Source organism: Lathyrus oleraceus, chromosome 4, assembly GCF_024323335.1.
Source record: "Lathyrus oleraceus cultivar Zhongwan6 chromosome 4, CAAS_Psat_ZW6_1.0, whole genome shotgun sequence".
Taxonomy (NCBI): domain Eukaryota; kingdom Viridiplantae; phylum Streptophyta; class Magnoliopsida; order Fabales; family Fabaceae; genus Lathyrus; species Lathyrus oleraceus.
The window spans coordinates 102436011-102457151 of NC_066582.1; the positions used below are offsets into that span (position 1 = coordinate 102436011).

General features: G+C 31.8%; 1 protein-coding gene across 1 annotated transcript; it reads right to left on the minus strand.

Moving 5' to 3' along the window:
• Positions 1-10164: 10164 nt before the first annotated feature.
• Positions 10165-20333, minus strand: LOC127073707 (MADS-box protein EJ2). Its single transcript, XM_051014896.1, has 8 exons — positions 19902-20333; positions 18812-18890; positions 18478-18536; positions 18239-18338; positions 11602-11643; positions 11483-11524; positions 11240-11340; positions 10165-10523 (listed from the first exon to the last, which is right to left on the minus strand). Exons 1-8 carry the CDS (start codon positions 20084-20086, stop codon positions 10436-10438), a joined length of 696 nt encoding a protein of 231 aa, XP_050870853.1. The 5' UTR covers positions 20087-20333; the 3' UTR covers positions 10165-10435.
• Positions 20334-21141: the final 808 nt, after the last annotated feature.

The window sequence follows — 21141 nt, forward strand, 5'->3', positions numbered from 1 at the left end:
TTCATTCATTTCTGGAAACGAATATCATTTCTAGAAAGAAAATCATCATCCTCTTTGAATTACGGTACGTTACAAATCTGTCTCTCTGACGCTTTTGAATGTTTATGTTCTTTGTAAGGGTTATTTACCATTGTCTTTCTATAAAGCTTCTGAATGTTAATATTCTTCATTAGGATGTTGTGTGTATTGACATTGTCGTGTGTATTGTTCATATTGCCAAGTTCATGTTTTATTCAGATTTTATGAATATGCTTTAGGTTTTGTGTTGGATATGTTGATGTTTTGTTGAGACATTATGACGCTTCTGAATATGTTTATGTTCTGGTGTTTCCATGTTCATGTTTTATTTAGACAATTTCATATGCATATAATCATATTAGGTTCGGTGTTTTGGTTTTTGATGTTGTGTGTGTAGTATTAGGTTGTCATTCACATTTTTATTTTTATATAAATTTCAGAATTTATTATGGATCGTAGTTGGATGAAAGTTGATAGATTAGGTCCGTTGTATGAGAAAGGAGTTCTTGAATTCCTTGAATTTGCCAAAAAAAAAGTTCCCGACAATAATTGTATCTTTTATTGTCCTTGTGTTGTTTGCGGGAATATTAGAAAATGGTCAAAGAAAGAAATGTTGTATCACCTATGTTGTTATGGTATATGTCAAAATTATATAACATGGACGTGGCATGGAGAAGTGGATAATAATCAAAATGCGATGTCAAAAATGGATGGAGATGGTGCTGATATGGATGATCGACTAGAAGACATGATTCATGATGTTGGAGAATCGTCTTATATGAAAGCACATATTTATGATATGTTATGTATCGACAAAGATGTGCCTTTATATAAGGGGTGAACCAATTTTACACGATTGTTTGTGTTGTTAAAATTGTTTAATCTGAAAGTAAAAGGTGAGTGGTCGGATAAAAGTTTCACACATTTGCTTAATTTGTTGAAACAAATGCTACCAAAAGATAATAATTTGTCGGATCGATGTTATGAGGCCAAGAAGATGTTGTGCTCAATGGGTTTGGAGTATGTCAAAATACATGCATGCCCTAATAATTGCATATTATACAAGAAAGAGTATAAAAATTTGGATCGATGTCCACAATATGGTAAGTCTACAAGTTGATGAACAATAATGGTGATGACAATGACAATGTTAGTAAGAAGCCTCCTCCTGCAAAAGTGTTATGATACTTGCCAATAATTTCAAGGTTAAAGAGAATTTTCGCCAATGTGAATGACGCAAAGAATATTAGATGGCATGCAGATGAAAGAAAATACGATGAAAACATTCTCCATGTAGTTGATTCTTTACAATGGAAGAAAATTGATTCATTGTTTTCGGATTTTGGCCTTGATCCAAGCAACCTTACGCTTGGGCTTGTCACTGATGGAATTGACCCCTTTGGTAATATGAGCACTAACCATTCTTCGTGGCCTGTTCTTCTCACGATTTACAACTTATCTCCTTGGTTGTGCATGAAGCGCAAGTATGTGATGTTAAGTATGATGATTTATGGATCAAGATAACCTGAAAATGACATAGATGTTTATCTAAGTCCATTAATTGAGGATTTAAAACTTTTGTGGGATAAAGGTGTTGACGTTGATGATGCATATTCCAGTGAAAAGTTTAAGATGTGTGCAATGTTATTTTTCACAATTAACGACTTTCCTACATATCGTAATTTGGCTAGATATAGTGTCAAAGAACATAAAGTGTGTCCTATATGTGAATATGATACCTGTTTTCACTAGCTTGAGTTTGGAAAAATATTGTTTACCTTGGGCATCGGAAATTTCTAAAACTTAATCATCCTTATCGTAGATCGCGAAAGGCTTTTAACGGGGAGAAGGAGTTTGAAAGCGCTCTTAAACCTTTAATTGGCGATTAAATTTATCAACGAAAAAAACACCTTAATGTTATCTTTGGAAATAAAAAGAACGATCCCGTTGAGAGAAGTATTGGGAAAAAGAGATCGGTGTTCTTTGATCTTCCATATTGGTCTAGAATAGATGTAAGACATTGTCTTGATGTGATGCATGTGGAGAAAAATGTATATGACAGTTTAATAGGAACATTTTTAAACATTCCAGGAAAGATTAAAGATAATAAGAATTCTCGTTTAGATATGGTAGAGATGGGTATACGACAACATTTGGCTCCAGAAGATAGAAGGAAAAGATCTTATTTGCCTCCGGCATGTCACACTCTATCTAAAAAGGAAAAGAAAAGTTTTTTCGAGTGTTTGCATGATAACAAAGTTCCCCAAGGTTACTCTTCAAACATCAAGAAACTTGTATCAATGAAAGATCTCAAGTTATTTGGCTTTAAATCTCATAATTGTCATGTCTTAATGCAACACTTTCTACCAGTGGCTATCTGTGGCATCCTTCCAAATAATGTAAGAGTAATTATAACCAGATTATGCTTAGTTTTGAATACTATATGTAATAAATTTCTTGATTTTAAAAAATTAGATGAATTAGAAGATGAGGCTGTAATAATATTGTGTTAATTGGAGATGAATTTTCCTTCATCATTTTTTGACATTATGGTTCACTTATTTGTTCATCTAGTCAAAGAAATCAGATACTATGGTCTAGTTTATTTAAGGTGGATGTATTCTATAAAGCGATACATGAAGATATTTAAAGGATATACGAACAATCATCACCGATCGGAAGCTTCTATCATTGAAAAGTACATCACAGAAGAAGCTCTTAAGTTTTGTTCAAACTATTTGTCGGAAACATAGTCTATTTGAATTCCAAAGTCTCGTCCTACTGAAATATTTGAAAGTATAGGTACTCAAGATTTAAATGTTAAGTAAATAGGTCGGGTTGTAGTACTTCAAGGACATTTTTATATTTTGAATAATCTTAGTGTAGTTAAACCTTACATAGTTGCTCACAAAAAAATTATAAAGAAAAAATATCCTGAATGAATGACAAGGTTGTTGTTGACCCGACATAACAAGGAATTTATAAGTTCGTTAAATATGAAGATTTCTAATGATGATTGTATATCCCAGACAATTAAATGGTTATAGTACATACCAAAATTTATTGTGATAATTTGGATGACATATGACATTTCTAATTATTCGTTTTATACAAAAGCAAAAGATTATCATAGTACAATGCAAAATAGTGGGGTTATGGTTGAGGCTAAATCCATGTATTTCTCTAGTTCGAAATATAAGAATCCAATTTTGGCAACTTTCGCATTCTATGGTTTCATTGAGGAGATTTTGGAGATTGATTATGTTACTTTCAAAGTGCCTTTATTTAAATACAAATGGGTTCCCAATAAAAATGGTGTACAAATTGATGGGTTAAGATTCACACGGGTTGACCTTGGTAAGACAACTTATAACATTGAACCATACATCTGAAGGAGAATTGCGACCCAAAGCGCAGCGGAAATTAAAATTTTCTCCTTTAGAGATCCTTACGAATGGTCATGATCAGTGATAGAGTATTTACCTCTTGTGACGGTTGAAACCTTTGGTGCAGATCTCTTGTGACGATCAAAACCCTTTGATGTAGATCCACAAAACGATCACGAACGTTGAACGATGACAACGTCTCTACTCAGTCCACACGAACGGCTTCCTTCAATCTCAGTGCTAGCTGGTACGAATGAAGGCTTTGAGTGAGAGAGAGAGTGATAGAAAACGAAAATAATGCAACCGCAAAATTTTTGCTTCTGCACAAGGGTTCTATTTATAGAACCACTTGTGTGGGCTTCAAGCTAAAAGCCCACTTAAGTGTATTTTGGCCCATATCTTATAATATGCCCAAAATCACTTAAGCCCATGGTACCTTACCATATTTCGTATTCTACTCAAGTACACCATACCTTACGATGTTCTATAATTCACTTAAGGGCACCGTACCTTACGGTATTCCTTAGTTACTCTATCTCTCATCAATCCGTCCTTTGTGTGTGACCCTGTAGGTTTTCGTGACGTTGGCAATTATATTAAATCACGCATTTAATATAATAAACAGTGAGCGGTATCTAGCAACACATCACTGCTACCCAAGACACGAAAATGTCATGTGATCTGACAAAACCATCTGTGATAATAATTATGTGTATAATTACCCTTTTGCCCTTATGTCTATATTGAACACAAGGCATAGACCGTGTCATCCTTGTCCAGTTCAATATTTGGGCCCATAGACATTTATCCTGTTATGCAGGATGGGCAAATTCCATCTAGGTCACTCATGTCCCTCAGCATGCTTTGTGGAGTACCCATCAACTGCCTTTATGGTTATCCAGTTACGGACAACGTTGGATCAGCAATAAAGCACTCGACTCTACATCTAGGATCCATAGTGGTTTCAGGTCGAAGAGTGGAATACACTATTATCACCATGAGAATAACTTATGAAACTTTGCATAACTTTCTATATAGTATTCTCATAGCGGGTCAATCCGGTATAAATATTACTCCTAATATTCATACCTATGTTTAAGACTTGATAACTCTTTATCCATGATCCATGAGATGTGATCATCAGTCTACAAACATAATAGTCTTAATGCTTTAATGTTATCCCACTTTACACTAAAGCTCGACTACGGATACTTTAGGAATAGTGTCCTTATGTTTAATGTGTTCTCATGATTAAGTCACACTTAATACATTAAACGGACTATCTATTCCAGGGACTTTATTAATCAACCATAATAAAGAGAATGCCTTTTATTATTCGATACAAGTACCAAAATGTATTGGCCTCTAGGGCTTACACCAACAACATCATAGTTACTCAAGAAAAACAAGTTTTTTATGTGACAGACTCTACTGACTTTTCAAGGAGATGGTCAATTATTCTCAAAGGAAAACACATTCCTCCTAGTGATGATGAAAATTTTGATATTCCTTCAACTCATTCTTATGTAACACAATTGTCCAATTCATATGAAAAAGTTGATAGAGATGATGTACATGCTATTTTTAACGATCATCAAGAAGGCATATTGGAAAATTAAAAATGTAAGTATTTTATATTCCTCATTCATAATTTATTGTATGTTATAATTACTAATGATGTTATTTTCTAACAACTATTATTATTTAAAATTATAAGTGCTTAAAGTCAAGAAAGCAATAGACAATACACCAAGACAATAAGATAGTATTATTTGTTGTAATGATGTATAAAGTGTAGGTTATTTTGTGTCATTTTGATTTTGATGTAATATACAATTTTTGGTTCCTAATGGAAGTGTGTTATTGATGTAATACAATTTTTGGTCTAATCCAATTCAAAAATGGTTGTATTGTTGTTTCTAGTCATATATGATTCCGAAATATTCATGTTCAAAATTTAGGAATACTGTAAAATTAAAATATATATATTATATATATATATTATATATATTATATAATATATATAATATATATTATATATATATATATATATATATATATATATATAAACAATTTATATCACAACGATTTTTAGCTTAACCGTTGTTATAAGTATAGCGCGTTATCCAAAATAATAAAAGGCATGAATGACGTTGTTGAGATTTGAATCCAAGACCTATAAATTATTTCACAATGGTTGATTGAATAAATTGTTGCTATAGGTAGCACGCTACCTAACTTATAACCACTGTCTATCGCATATTGTGGAAACCACCATACATACAACCACACGCTACCTAATAACGGACGTGCAACCGTTATTATGTGTTTCACAATCGTCATTATATGTGTCTTTTGTAGTAGTGCATCTGTCTATTTTGACTCAAATTTGGTTGCTTTAAAGAATATGTATCGACAAAGATGTGCCTTTATATAATGCGTGCACCAATTTTACACGATTGTCTATGTTGTTAAAATTGTTTAATCTGAAGGCAAAAGGTGGATGGTCGGATAAAAATTTCACAAATTTGCTTGATTTGTTGAAACAAATGCTACCAAAAGATAATAATTTATCGGATCGATGTTATGAGGTCGAGAAGTTATGCTCAATGGGTTTGGAGTATGTCAAAATACATGCATGTCCTAATGATTGCGTATTATACAGGAAAGAGTATGAAAATTTGGATCAATGTCCACAATATGATGAGTCTACAAGTTGATGAACAATAATGGTGATGACAATAACAATGTTAGTAAGAAGCGTCCTCCTGTAAAAGTGTTATGGTACTTGCCAATAATTTTGAGGTTAAAGAGAATTTTTGCCAATGTGAATGACGCAAAAAATATTAGATGGCATACAGATGAAAGAAAATATGATGGAAACATTCTCCATGTAGCTGATTCTTTGCAATGGAAGAAAATTGATTCATTATTTTCGGATTTCGTCCTTGATCCAAGAAACCTTACGCTTGGGCTTTCCACATATGGAATTGACCCCTTTGGTAATATGAGCACTAACCATTCTTCGTAGCCTAATCTTCTCACGATTTACAACTATGTGATGTTAAGTATGATGATTTATGGATCAAGACAACCTGGAAATAACATAGATGTTTATCTAAGTCCATTAATTGAGGATTTAAAACTTTTTTGGGATAAAGGTGTTGACGTTGATGATGCATATTCTAGTGAAAAGTCTAAGATGCGAGCAATGTTATTTTGCACAATTAACGATTTTCCTACATATCGTAATTAAGCTAGATATAGTGTCAAAGGACATAAAGTGTGTCCTATATGTGAATATGATACCTGTTTTCACCAGCTTGAGTTTGGAAAAAGATTGTTTACCTTGGGCATCAAAAATTTCTAAAACCTAATCATCCTTATTGTAGATCGCGGAAGGCTTTTAACGGAGAGAAGGAGTTTGAAAGCGCTCTTAAACCTTTAATTGGCGATGAAATTTATCAATGACAATAACACCTTAATATTGTCTTTAGAAAGGAAAAGAACGATCTCGTTGAGAGAAGTATTGGGAAAAAGAGATTGGTGTTCTTTGATCTTCCATGTTAGTCTAGACTTGATGTAAGACATTGTCTTGATGTGATGCATGTGGGGAAAAATGTGTGTGACAGTTTAATAGGAACATTTTTAAACATTCCAGGAAAGACTAAAGATAATAAGAATTCCCGTTTAGATATGGTAGAGATGGATATACAACAACAGTTGGCTCCAAAAGATAGAGGAAAAAAATCTTATTTTCCTCTGGCATGTCACACTCTATCTAAAGAGGAAAAGAAAAAAAAATTCGAGTGTTTGCATGATATCAAAGTACCCCAAGGTTACTCTTCAAACATCAAGAAACTTGTATCAATGAAAGATCTCAAGTTATTCGGCTTAAAATCTCATGATTGTCATGTCTTAATGCAACAACTTCTACCAATGGCTATCAGTGGCATCCTTCCAAAAAAATGTAAGAGTAATTATAAACAGATTGTGCTTATTTTTCAATACTATATATAATAAAGTTCATGATTTCAAAAAATTATATGAATTAGAAGACGGGGCTATAATAATATTGTGTTAATTGGAGATGAATCTTCCTCCATCATTTTTTGACATTATGGTTCACTTACTTGTTGATCTAGTAGGAGAAATCAGATATTATGATCCAGTTTATTTAAGGTGGATGTATTCTATATAGCGATACATGAAGATATTTAAAGGATATACGAAGAATCATCACCGACTGGAAGCTTCTATCATTGAAAAGTACATCACATAAGAAGCTCTTGAGTTTTGTTCAAACTATATGTCGGAAACATAGTCTATTTGAATTCCAAAGTCTCGTCATGCTGAAATATTTGAAAGTATAGGTACTCAAAATTTAAATGTTAAGTCAATAGGTTTGGTTGTAGTATTTCAAGCACATTTTTATATTTTGAATAATCTTAGTGTAGTTAAACCTTACATAGTTGCTCACAAAAAAGTTATAAAGAAAAAGCACCCTGAATGAATGACAAGTTGTTGTTGACTCGGCATAACAAGGAATTCATAAGTTGGTTAAATATGAAGATTTCTAATGATGATTGTGCATCCCAAACAATTAAATGGTTATAGTACATACCAAAATTTATTGTGATAACTTGGACGACATACGACATTTCTAATTATTCTTTTTATACAAAAGCAAAAGATTATCGTAGTACAATGCAAAATAGTGGGGTTATGGTTGAGGCTAAATCCATGTATTTCTCTAGTTCGAAATATAGGAATCCAATTTTGGCAACTTTCACATTTTATGGTTTTATTGAGGAGATTTTGGAGATTGATATGTTACTTTCAAAGTGCATTTATTTAAATACAAATGGGTTCCCAATAATAATGGTGTACAAATTGATGAGTTAAGATTCATACGGATTGACCTTGGTAAGACAACTTATAACATTGAACCATACATCATGGCTACTCAAGAAAAATAAGTTTTTTATGTGACAGACCCTATAGACTTTTCGAGGAGATGATCAATTGTTCTCAAAGGAAAACACATTCCTCCTAGTGATGATGAAAATTTTGACATTCCTTCCACTTCTTCTTATGCAACACAAAATGCCCAATTCATATAAAAAAGTTGATAGAGATGATGTACATGTTATTTGTAACGTTCATCAAGAAGGCATATGGGAAAATTAAAAAAGTAAGTATTTTATATTCCTCATTCATAATTTATTGTATGTTATAATTACTAATGATGTTATTTTCTAACAACTATTATTATTTAAAATTATAGGTGCTTAAAGTCAAGAAAGCAAGAGACAATACACCAAGACAACAAGATATTTGTTGTAATGATGTATAAATTGTAGGTTGTTTTGTGTCATTTTAGTTTTGATGTAATCTATAATTTTTGGTTTCTAATGGAATTGTGTCATTGATGTAATACAATTTTTGGTCTAATTCACTTTAAAAATGGTTGTATTGTTGTTTCTAGTCTGATATGATTCAGAAATATTCATGTTTAAATTTTAGGAATACCGTAAAATTAAAAAATTTATATAAAAAAACAAATTATATCATAATGGTTTTTAATTTAACCGTTGTTATAAGTAGAACGCGCTATCTAGAATAAAGGCATGAATGACGTTGCTGAGATTTGAACACATGACCTATAAATTATTTCACAACGGTTGATTGAATAAACTATTGTTATAGGTAGCAGCACTCTATCTAACTTATAATCACGGTCTATCACATGTTGTGGAAACCACCATACATACAACCATACGCTACCTAACAACGGACGTGCAGCCGTTATTATGTATTTCACAACCATCATTATATGTGTTTTCCGTAGTAGTACGTGTGTCTATTTTGACTCAAATTTGATTGCTTAAAGCTCAAAGAAATAACCTCCAATGGCACAGTCAAGTGCTAAGACAAAATATTGTGGCCTGACACACACTACCTCTAAACTATCTCTATCTTGGATGGAGTCTCAACTCGCTGAACTCCGTGTTCCCTTTCTTTCTCCCACTATTATCACATAATTCTGTTATTCATATATGAACAAAAACATGTTTATTTAGATATCCACTTTATTAGAAAACAAGTATTTTCCAATAAAATGCTTGTCAAACTGTTCCTGCTCTCGCACAAGTTGCATACACACTTACAAAGCCACTAAGCACATTTGCGTTTAAAAATCTGCGTACCAAGCTTAAATCTACCTTGTGGGTGAATAAGAAAAATATAAAATAAGTAGGTTATTATAAGTTTCTGATGTAGTTACAACTGTAGTATGATCTATAACTAACTCAATAGTGTAACCACTCACTCTATAATACAATACGTGAGTTAGCACTTGTACAATTGATAAAGAAAATGAAATGATACACACTCAATTTTTTTGTTTGTCTAAAAGATGTTTTAAGAACAAGAGATAAAAGACACTTTTTCAAGATTCTTAGTCCTAAGTTTGTTCACATAATAAGAAACCAAAACCGGTTCGTCCAACCCAGAATATATATGTCACACCAAATAGAGGTGAATTTTGGAGACGGTATCTTTATTAAAAAGAAAAAATAATTATACACATTTATTCATTTGATCACAAAAATAATTTGGAAAAATAAAGTAGGTAGATAACAATATGGAAAAAGGTGAACATAATAAACTTTATTGTTAGTTGATAAAAGGTGAATATAGCATTTGAACCTTATATATTAGCATATATTCTTATCTCATGAATAAAAAAGCTTACAAGTTTGGAATCATTGAATCAATATAAATATCAATATGCAACGTTGTTGGTTCACAAATTTTCACGACAATACTAGTCGCCATTTTTTATTTACATAAGCATCGATTAATAATGATTAAACAAAGCATTTTTCTTTTTGTTTTTTCTTCTGTTGTTGACATAATCAATCATTTTCTTTCTCTTTATGTAAACACTGATGAATAATGCTAGAAATATTCGTTACCATATCCTTTTAATTAATCTTTACTTTATGGTACGATAATTCAATGTGTCATCAAAGCATCCAGCCAGTGGAGAATCCATTCATACTTAAGGATGAAGCTCCAACGTTTACATCAGAAGAAGAACCCATCATATTGTATCTGCATATTAAATCAATAAAACATTTACTATAAACCATATTACTAAAATAAATAAATATAAGAAAAATTATATATTATGAAAAATAACATGGTAAAATATATTTTTATATTCTTTACAAAATTTTCATATTTTAACTTTATGTAGCCAGCACTTTTAGTGTTACAGAATTATTTTATACAACTTTTCGGTCACTATTAGAAGAAAAAGAAATAGATTCATCAAATATATAATATATTTTATTTTTGTTATATATCAAATATATTAATTATTAAATGAATCTAAAATAAATTGTTAATTATAATAATAATCAGAGAGTGTAATTAATATTTATTATTAAATTAATGTATATTTTAAAATAATTATGTATATATTCATTTAAAATATTAAAAAACATTATTCATGGAAAAAAGTTTTAAATTCAATTTCTATTTCAATATTTTTGTTACTTTTACCATAAACTTTTGAGATTTAAAATAATTTATATTTAATTTATTTTGTGTAATAAAATCAATATTAATTTAAAAATTATTTATAATTTTCTAAATATATCTACAAATAAATAAAAATAATTCCAAAATATATGTTAATTTAAAAGCTGAAATTAAAACTGCTTACAAAATAATTTAGTAAGAAATAAAAACTGAAATTTTTATAAGAAATTAAAACATAGCTCATAATTATATTATTAGGTACATTTATGAATATTTGAGCTTACCCAATTTGCAAGTTGGAATTCACTCCCACAGGGTGAAAAAATCCCTCTGATTGAGGATGAAAGCGTGTGTGATGGATACTAGATTCATTATTTTCTTCCAACTGTTTCAAAATAGAATTTTCATTATAAACAACTTCACAGCCTAATATTTAAGCATATAGCTTTGATTTTTTTAGAATTTGTTGATTGTCAATTTAAAGATAAAAACAAAAGATCTGAATTTGGTTTGGAAATAACTGTTACCTTACTTCTTAATGCATGATTTGTTTCAACAAGCACTGTTTCCTGCATTGAATAAGCCAATGTTACATTAAAAAACAACGGTTGTAAAGATCAGAATTAAAAATAAATAAAAAACATACCCGGTTGTGAAGATCAGCTAGTTGATCAAGCATGAATTGAGTCTGAAAATTTTCAACATTCAAGAATTTATCAAATAATTGAAGAAAAAAAAGTTATAGAAGCTCATGTAAAAGGAATTTCTAATTAAGATCCAACTCTCAACCAATCATTTTCTTACTATCTTCAATAGAATGATTGGTTAAACAAATAATGCAATTGTTGATGGTTCTATTGAAGAACATTGCCACTATTCTACATTCAAGAAGATCAAAAGATTTCAACTTTAAAATCACAAGCTAAACTCACCAACAATTTGTACATTCTTGATCTTATAATTATATTATGGATTTTAGTAAGTTTGTTCATAAAATTCCTTGTAGTTCGGTTGTTTCCATTAATTTTACACTTGGACACCATAGATTAGGTCACTTTCTAATTATATATGAAATATTTTGTTTAGTATATATTTGTCTAGTATATTCGCTTATGTAATAAATCATTTAGTGTCACTTTTAAACTACCTTTTTAAAGCTCAGTTCTATTAAAACAACTTGTGCATTTAATCTATCACACATGATCATTTGAGGCCAATTATAACTTCATTTGTACATAGCGATATTTATTTTGTAATTATTATAGAGGATTAGATTAAGCACATTTATATTAATCTAACACATTTATATTTTTTAAATATGTTGAAAATTCACCAAAATCTATGGACAATTCTGTTGTAATCTTGATGAACAAGATTCAATCACACCGATCGAATTCCTCTTATTCTTCACTCTTCACTCGAGTGAATCAACCAATCTTGGTTGTAAGATTATTCTCGCTGCACAATTATTAATGAAAGAAGAAAGAAAATATGAAATTGGAGAAGAAATTTGGGTTTAGGCAAAATAAAAAAAGAAGAAAAACTTAAGATATTCTTCAGAGTTTCTCTCTGCTCTCAAACTGAGATTTATTCTTTGCAACTGCAAGTTATTCAAAATATGTTTGTAATCTTGCATCTCAAATCTCTTGAGTATTTTGTCTGCATATCTTTTTTGGTGCATCATTGATCCTCTACTACTCTTGTAGAATTCGATACCAAGGAAGTATGAGATGTTTCCCAAGTCTGACATTTCAAACTCCTCACTTAGGTCATGTTTGATGTCTTGCAACTTCCTGTTATCAACAGGTCATCGACATAGAGACATAGTATAAGCAACTCACTATTGCTTCTTCTTACATATACTTCATGCTCAGTTGTGCACTTCACAAATTCCTTCTCCCTTAGGAAGCTATCTATCTTCTTACTCCAAGCTCTTAGTGCTTGCTTAAGTTCATACAGGGTTTTATGCAGCCTGTATACCTTGCTTTCTTCGCCATGTTTCACAAATCCAGCTGATTGTGCAACATAAACTTCTTCATCTAAGTGACCATTCAGGAATGCACATTTCACATCCATTTGACATACGTGACCGTTGTTCATGTTTGCTAGAGTAACAATCAACCTGGTTGTTTTTATTCTAGCAACAGGTGCAAAAACTTCGTCGAAGTCGATTCCTTCTTTCTAAAGAAATCATTTCGCCACAAGTCTTGCCTTGCGTCGAGTTACTTCACCTTTGGGATTCAACTTCACCTTGTATACTCATTTCACATCGATTGCCTTCTTGCCTTGACGCAATTCAACAAGTGACCAAGGGTTGTTGACTTCGATGGACGTCAGCTCCTCATTTATTGCTTTCACCCACTTCGAATCCTTCAATGCTTCAGTTGCATTGATTGGTTGGACATCTGCATAGAAATCATAGTGTATCAACTCACCTTCATCATCGACCATATCATCTGATGTAATCACACATTTCTGCAACGTTGCAGGCATGTGTCTTGTCCTTTGAGGTCTGCTTGTGCTTGCTTGACCTCTGACTTCTTCTTGTCGAACTTCTCTTTCGACTTCACTGGCTGGTTCTTCACATAAGATTCTCACCGAATCTTTATTTAAATTTTTAGTCCAATCTCATTCCTTAAACTCATCTATGATCACGTCCCTGCTGATCACTACTTACTTATTCACTGGGTCGAACATCTTGGAACCTTCAGTTGAATGATATCCTATTAGGATCATGTGACTCGACTTATCATGAAGTTTTCTTCTCAACTGATCAGGCACATGTCTATGTGCTATAGATCCAAATACTTTCAGATGACTCAAGCTAGGATTTACACCAGATCAACATTCCTTTGGCGTGATTCCTTTTAGCCTTTTCATCGAACATCTGTTCAAAATATATGTTATTATCGACACAACTTCTCCCTATAATTCTTTGGATAGATACTTGTCTTTCAACATACTTATCATCATATTCATGATGGTTATATTCTTCATTTCTGCAATTTCATTTTGCTGTGAAGTGTAGGGTGGCACCACCTCATGTACAATTCCTTCTTTCTCACATAACATGTCGAAGTCTTTCGACACATATTCTCCACCACCATCAGTCCTCAAAATCTTGAGTTTTCGACCACTTTGTCTTTCGACCATAGATTTAAACTTGGAAAATACCTCGATAGCTTCACTTTTCTTCTTGATCAGGTAAGTCCACAATTTTCGACTGAAATCCTCTATGAATGTGACAAAGTATATGTTACCTCCAATTGAATCCATCTGGATACGACCACATACATCAGAGTATATGACTTCAAGAATTGTCTTCGACTTGCTTTCTGCATCCTTGCTAAAGTTATTCTTGTGTTGCTTCGCCTTCACACATTCCTCACACACTTCATTTGGAATGTCGATTTCTGGTAACCCTAAAACCATATTTCTTCTTTTCAGATCTCTAAATGTATTTAAAATTGAGATGGCCAAGTCTATAATGCCATATACATTCATCCCTGTTAGTTATAGTTTCAAGACACTTGGCTCCATCACATTAAGTTCAATCCTGAAGGTTATATTCTGAGACATAGGTGCCTTCAAGATTAACCTTCCTCCTGAGTCAAGAACTCTCATCATCTTGTCTTTGATTGAAACTTTATAGTTCTTTTCAACCAACTACCTTATGTTGAGCAAATTACTTTGCAGGCTTGGTGTGTACAATACATTGGAAATTACTGACCTTTTTCCATCTTTTCTTATAATCAGAATATCACCAATACCTTCAGCTGCTAGAGTATTGTCATTTGCAAATTTTACCATGTTCTTCATTGAGGGTTTTATGAAAACAAACCAATATTTCCTACCAGTCATGTGTGATGAGCATCCTGAGTCCAAGTACCATTGGGCATAGAATCTTTCTTCATCTCTTGTTGTGACCATCAACAACATCTCTTTTTCTTCATGCTTTGTAAACTCTGCATCATTTTCTTGATTCTTTTGTTTTTCATGACAATCACTAGAGTAGTAACCATACTTGTGATAATTGAAACATTTAATGTGACTTTTGTCAGATTTTCGACCACCACCTCTTTCTCTACCTACAACACCACCTCTTTGGTTACTTTGGTACGAGGGCTTTCTTTGAGTCTTTAGCTTCCTTCTTGCTGATTTCGACCATTCAAATGTTGTAGCCTCCTCTACCTTTGTTGTCGAGCCACTTCCCTTTACATTCATTTTCTCTTGTTGATTGCGCCTACAAAGCCACGTGACTTTTTGACTTGTCTGCGACTTTTTCAATCATTCTTTGTTCATGAGATTCAAGTGTCTCTTGAAGCTCTTCCTTTGTCAATGTTGACAAATCTTTCGACTTCGAATCTTCTATGACTACTACCACATGATCTAACTTTGGAGCCAATGACCTCAAGATCTTTGTGACAGCCGATCTTGATGTCAACGCCTCTCTACATACTTTTATTTGATTCATTAGTTTAGTAACCCTAGTGAAAAAATCAGTTACGCTTTCATTGTCTTCCATCTAAAGAAATTCATACGTCCTTCTATAAGTTTGTAACCTCACTTCTTTGACCTTTTATGCACCTCCAAATGATTTTTCAAGAATTTCTCATGCTTCTTTCGTTGATTAAACATCACTAACCTTTTCAAAATTGTTTGCATCAACGCATTGATGGATCATAAAGAGAGCTTTATAAACTTTCTTCTTCAATTCTTTGTGTGCAGCCTTTTCTTCATATGTCACGTTCGCTGCAAGCGGCGTCACTCCCTCCTTCATAAGATCCCAAAGATCTTGATAGAAAAATACAACATTTATCTGCTTGCACCGATTCTCGTAATTTTGATTCTTCAGAATTGGGAGACTCACCGAAAATGCCTGTTCGGATGATTCCTCACCATCATGTTTTGTTTCCCACAAATCGCTCAACCAGTGCTTTAGATACCAGATGTTGGAAATTACCCCATAAGGATTTTGGCAAATTCTTATGCTTCAGCATGCATCTCGCCGTGTCCAATATAGTTGTGTTTCTTCTTTATGCTATTCCATTATGTTGAGGAGTGTAAGAAGCAGTTACCTCATGATCAATACCATGTTCTGCACATAATTCTTCAAACATCTTTGATGTATATTCGCCACCTCCATATATTCGCAGAATCTTTATCTTCTTTTCACTCTGGTTTTCAACAAGTATTTTGAATCTCTTAAAGATTTTGAATACTTCGTCCTTTCGCTTGATCATATAGATCCACAGCTTTCGACTAAACTCATCGACAAACGAAACAAAATATATGTTTCCACCAATGGTTTGCTCCTCAAAAGGGTCACATACATCTGAATGTACAAGTTCGAGTATGCAGGAGGATCTCATTGGCATAGTCGAAACGAAAGACTTTCTGGATTGCTTTCCGACTAAGCAACCTTCATTGAGTTTGTCGGGCATCTCAAGACTTGGTATACCAATTACCGTATCTTGAGTAATCAGTTGATTGAGTGATCGAAAGTTTAAATTTCCAAACCTCAAATGCCACAACCAACTATGCTTGCGGTCAACAACAATTTTTAGACATTGTACTTCACTCGAACTGTTCATGGTCTTGAATGTCCTATTCTTCGACAAAGGGGATTTCAAGACCAAATTATTCTAAGCGTGGAATAGTTCAAAGGCTCCATCTTTTATAATCACTGAGAAACCTTTTTTCGACCAATTGTCCAACACTTAGAAGATTGCACTTCATTCCAGGTACATAGAGTGCATCTTTGATCATAGTTTTTTCTCCATTGCTCATTTGAATAAATATGTCGTCAGTGCCTTCTACTTGCAATGAGTTATTATTAGCAAGTTTGACCTTGCTCTTTTTCGATGAGTTGAAATCTTCCAACCACACTTTTCGACCAATCGTGTGATCGAGCAGCCAGAATCGAGGAACCAGATCTTGGAGTCGACATGGTCATCTGCAACTGCATCCATAACCACCATAGCTTCAGGATCATCTTAATCTTGGTGTGCAAGGTTCACTCCATTGTCTTTATTGTACCAACAATTTTTGGCTAAGTGACCCCAATTTTCACAGTTGTAACACTACACACCTTTTTTCTCTTTGTCTTTCTGATAGGAGTTTCCTTATCCTCCTTTCGAGGATTCAGAAACCCTATCATCGACCTTATGCTTTTGAGAGTTCGACAAATACTTCTTGCTCTGAGTCTTGTCTCCTTTGACTTTGAACTTATCGGAACCACCATGCTTCTTCGAAGCCTGAGCCTGCAGTGCTTGTATCAAAACTTGAACCCCTTTCCTTTCGAAAATCCTAATTTCACGTGTCTCCAACTAACCAACCAAATCTTCTAATTTCAGGGTTTCAAGATTGTTGAATTCTTGAATAGCTACCATAACGTGATCAAAGTGAGAGGTCAACGTATGCATTACCTTCTCAACTATCATCTTATCAATTAGGACTTCATCACAACCCTTCATGAAATGGATGGGATTATGCACCTTCGACACATAGACTACAATCTTTTCATCTTCTCTCATCTACAACAATTCATACTACCGTCGCAAATACTACAATTTGACGACTTTGACTTCCTCGCCTCCTTCATAGTACTTGACAAGAATATCACATGCCTCCTTCGTCAATTCAATATGAGAGATTTAGTCAAAAATTATTGAATTTACCGTTGATTGAATGCAACACGCGGCCTTGCATTCTTTCCTCTTCACGAAAAATTTACTATACACGTTGCAGCAAATATAGTTATTCACGGATATACCAAGCACATAGAAATATGTTATCATATTGTTTGGGAGAAATTTCCAAGTTGAATTGTTTCATCTCTTGCTTGTCCATTCCTCAGTTATATGACTTGCTCACAATGGCCTTGGACCCTACACCATTATAGATAGTTTCCATGCTTGACATTCAAGCAATTCACACTCCACCTCAAAGGATGGTATTAGAGTTCGTTAACAAGTCATAGTGTTGACTTTGTCTAAATATTATAGTTGTTTATAGTTAATTATAACTAACTTTCAATTATTTCATTTTCATTTATTCTAACCCTTATATATTTATATTTTTTATTAATTTATTTATAAGACAGACTTTCTTTTCATTCAACAATTACAAATCTCTTAAAATGTCTGAATAAATAAACTCAAAAAGTTGAAATTACTTGTACACCATATATACCATATATAAACATGTCACATTTGTGGAAATTAGCAATGACAAATTAAATCAGAAAATTGATAGTTGAAATTGAAGTTGAGCAATGTTACCTTTGTAGATCTTATATTCTTAAGTGCTGCCTCTAATTGATTCTCAATCTGCTGGAGTTCACTTGTATTCATTTGTGCAATATCTTCTCCAAGAAGGTTCCTACACCATTTAGAAACATTAACTCACTCAAAATATTTATCAAAACACTCAACATATATGTATAAGCTCAAAATAATAAAGTATACTATAGGTAGAATATTCAAGTGCAGTTTATATTGAGTCTAATTAATTTAATTACCTTTGTGAACGTTGTAAGATTTCTACATTTGCTTTTAATCTCACATATTCCTGGTAATTCTGCAAGTGACATATTTGTTATTACATTATCCATATAGTATTAATAAATAATAATATTATATGTAGAAAAGTGAAAAGTTTCTATGAAAAACAAAAAATAAATTATATATATATATATATATATATATATATATATATATATATATATATATATATATATATATATATTATATATATATATATATATATATATATATATATATATATATATATATATATATATAATATATATATATTATATATATATATATAACTGTAACTAAAGATATACATACCTGAGCATCATTGACTGGTTGATTGGTCTCTAGTGCATTGTAGCTGTACTTGTGGTATTTCTCCAATGTTTTCATCATGCTATAACACAAGAAAATAAAACTCCAATAATGCTATATTATAATATTTTGGTCCAATAATTTTTTATTTAAAATTTATTAACCTATAGTTATTTCAGTTTCAATAAAAGATTAAAAAAAAATCACCACGATCCAATCTACTAATTGAACTAATATTAGTTCTGATATCAAATGATTCAAATCTCATAACAAAAAAAGTATCTGCTGCAGATAGAATTTAATGTTTTATTTTTTGGGTATATGTTATAGATCAAACAGTTATTCCCCAACGGTTTTAAGGATAGAAGCTGATTTACTTATTTACAGCTTTTAGAAGCAAAAGATACCATTTTTCACTTTCTCTCTCTGAACAATCCTTAAACTGCAATGCAAATCCAAAGTAAAAAAATAACAGGTTTGCTTTGCAAATCAAACATCCCATCATCACTGACACCATATCACAACAGTGTAAGAAAATCTTAACAATAAGTATATTCTTAATCACACCAAATATTTAATTAGCAAATAATAAATACAGAATTACTAATATATCTGATGATTATTAGGGCTAGCTCATGGTTTAATCCTCATCAACATTAAAAAAAAAAAATTAATTAATAACTCTTACACTCTTTTACATTCTAGAAATATGAAGTTGCCCTAGTTAATAACCTATCTAGAAATAAAACCATCAAAGCTTTTTCAAAATAAATATCTAAAAGATTCCTTTCCTCTTTTGCACTGCTTCAGATCTTCACATGATCATAAGGGTTGAAACTTTGATACAGGAAATAGAGAGAAAATTAAAGATCTGAAAAATAATTTTTTTATATATATAGATATTTGGAGAGAAAATAGATCCTAATTTTTGTTCTCTTTCTTCGGAACTATTTTATGTTAAACTTTTGAAAACTCATGCTTAGAATATAATTATAAATATGTACTTTGCACCAATCAAGAAATAGTTGTTTATGAAAATAAGCTCTTAAATCACAGATCTTGCACATGAAAAAGTGATTAAGGGAGAAGTTACCAGGAGGTGCTGCTGAATTCATAGAGTTTGCCACGGTTGGAGAAGATGATGAGAGCAACTTCAGCATCACAAAGGATTGAAAGCTCATAAGCTTTTTTGAGTACACCATTTCTTCTCTTTGCAAAAGTGACTTGTCTGTTAATTTTGTTCTCTATCCTCTTTAGTTCAACTCTCCCTCTTCCCATTTTTGTTCTCTCTTGCTCTCTTTCCTGTATTGGTTAAGAGATGAGAATGCTTTCTTAAATGGTTTATTTGTTTAGGTTACAAAAAGGATAAAACAATAGTGCAAATGGAAGAAGAAATAAGAGTAGAAAGTTATATGGAAAAAAAGTTGACTTATGTGTTTGTTGTGTAGTCACAGATATAATTGCTTAATCAGCATAATGAAAGATATCTAGGTCTATAACACCTGAAACTAAGCCAACTATAACACCTGAATTTGTAATATAAGTGCTTGAGTTTTTTTACTTTTTCATTGAATTTCAGTTAGGCTTGAATAGGAAATAATGTAGAGTTACTAGCTAGGTTATGTCCTTTGTTGTCAGCATCAACTTTAATATTGGTCCACATCAACAAGACAAAAGAGATATTAGCTGGCCATTCTTTACAATTAGAGAAGTGGAGATCTAACTATTGAAGCTTTCTATTATTTTATTGGTTGAATGAAAGATGATTTTTATAATATTTTTTTAAATCCGTTAGTCGATAGATATGCAAAGATATTAAATATAAAGGTGTGGATTTGAATTCGGTATATTTTAGTTGTTCAAGAGTAAATTTTAACTTTTAGACTATTTGATAAAAAAAAGTTGATTTAGATAATTAATATTAAAAAAATAAAATATCTATCTCAAAAATATTTTTTAAAATTTTTTATTTATAAATATCAACTATTTATTTACAATAATATATTATAAAAAATATAAAAATTTATATCCATTTAATTCAAGCTAGTTGAGATACTTTTATCCATTTAATTCAAATGAGTTGAGCTACTTCTCTCATTTTATATTTTTTAATTAAAAAATATTAAATAAAAAATAAATAGGATGGACATAAAACCTAATTCATCAAAATGTTAACAAATGATAGATGGACATGCTTAACTTATATCTTTAAAAACTTTCTAAAACACAAATAGGAACTAAATTTCACCAAATGTCATAATCAACAAAATTTTGACATTGGCTAATTTATCTGCATATGCATTTCTCTCTCTGAAAATGTGAGATATCTTAAA